This window comes from Aplysia californica, unplaced genomic scaffold, assembly GCF_000002075.1.
Source record: "Aplysia californica isolate F4 #8 unplaced genomic scaffold, AplCal3.0 scaffold00092, whole genome shotgun sequence".
Lineage (NCBI taxonomy): Eukaryota > Metazoa > Mollusca > Gastropoda > Aplysiida > Aplysiidae > Aplysia > Aplysia californica.
In genome coordinates, this window is record NW_004797362.1 from 886,989 (window position 1) to 888,187 (window position 1,199).

General features: G+C 54.9%; 1 protein-coding gene across 1 annotated transcript in view; it reads right to left on the bottom strand.

The window, feature by feature from the left end:
* Nucleotides 1-43: 43 nt before the first annotated feature.
* Nucleotides 44-1,199, bottom strand: part of LOC101861720 — a 2,295-nt gene continuing 1,139 nt past the window's right edge. Inside the window, exon 2 of the mRNA XM_005094952.3 lies at nt 44-1,063. Within this exon, the coding sequence (XP_005095009.1) occupies nt 72-1,063 (992 nt within the window). The 3' untranslated portion in view covers nt 44-71. The remainder of the gene's footprint in view (nt 1,064-1,199) is intronic.

Consider the following 1,199-nt stretch of genomic DNA (forward strand, 5'->3'; position numbering starts at 1 on the left):
ACACACACACACACACACATACATACATACATACACACATACCCACACATGCGTGTACTTTTATTTTTTCATCAACAATAATAGAAAAAGCCCCCAGCACTACGCCCGTGATTGCCAGACAGTGAAAAGCTGTGAGGTTTGAACCAGAAACTGTAGTAATGGGTCCCCAGGGGCAGGACAAGGCCACCGCTACTGCCTGGGCAAGTGGCCACGGTGTAGGTGAAGGGGTAAGGTTTCACATCAGACAGACTGTCAGGGTCACTGTTCCCCAAACTGATGTACTTCATCCGGCCGTGTGGGTGTGAGATGACGACAGCTGTGGCCGGGGACACGCTACGGGGAGACACATCGAGACGCCTCTTCTTTCCTCTCGGAGACCGCACCACCACCCGAGTCTCCTCGAACCACCGAAAGAGCATCTCACTTCGCCTATTACAGAGGTTCTTCAGTCTGTGGGCCAATTTCCGGTTGTGGGTGTACCACGCCAGTTCACAGCCGTCCTCCTCCGTGTCGCCACCCTCCACAGCCCCACCCCCAGTCAGCGTCACACTGCCACTGCCATCTGACTGGTCGTCGAAGAAGACAACCTCACATGCTCTAGCCTCGTTGTCGCCATAAACCACGTGACGAGCTGTGACAACGAGAATTTTCCAGTACTTGTTTTCCTCCGCCGTCCCCTTCGGACAGTTGTCACACTTACACGGTCCCTCAAGTCCATCATGTTGACCGTATACCTTCACCACAAAGCCGCTGCCGGCGATGTTGAGTCTCCAACCTTTTCTATCAGCGAAGGGGTACCCTCTGCCGTCTGCCCAGGTGTCTGGCCGCTGGTCACTTATGAGAGGCACTCTGATCCTGACCACTGTCTCTGCAAAACACTTCACAGCACCCGCTATTTCGTCCGCAGTCTGATGTCCTTCATCCGGTGTCCAGGATCTCACGTGGTCTGTGTTAAACTCGTAGACAGGGATGAACTGTGGGTGACCAGGGTTCTTTGTACACCCAGTGTAAGAGGTAAGGGGGCCGCCGGCTTCTGCACACTGCTCTTCCACCTCGTGGGTTCCTGTTGTAGCAGAGAGAGAGGGAGAGAGTGTGGTGGGGGGAAGAAGGGGAGGAAAGAGGGATAGGGAGAGAGAGAGAGTCAGAGAGATAGTGAGAGAGGGGGAGGGAGGGAGAGAGAGAGGGAGAGAGGGGGGTAG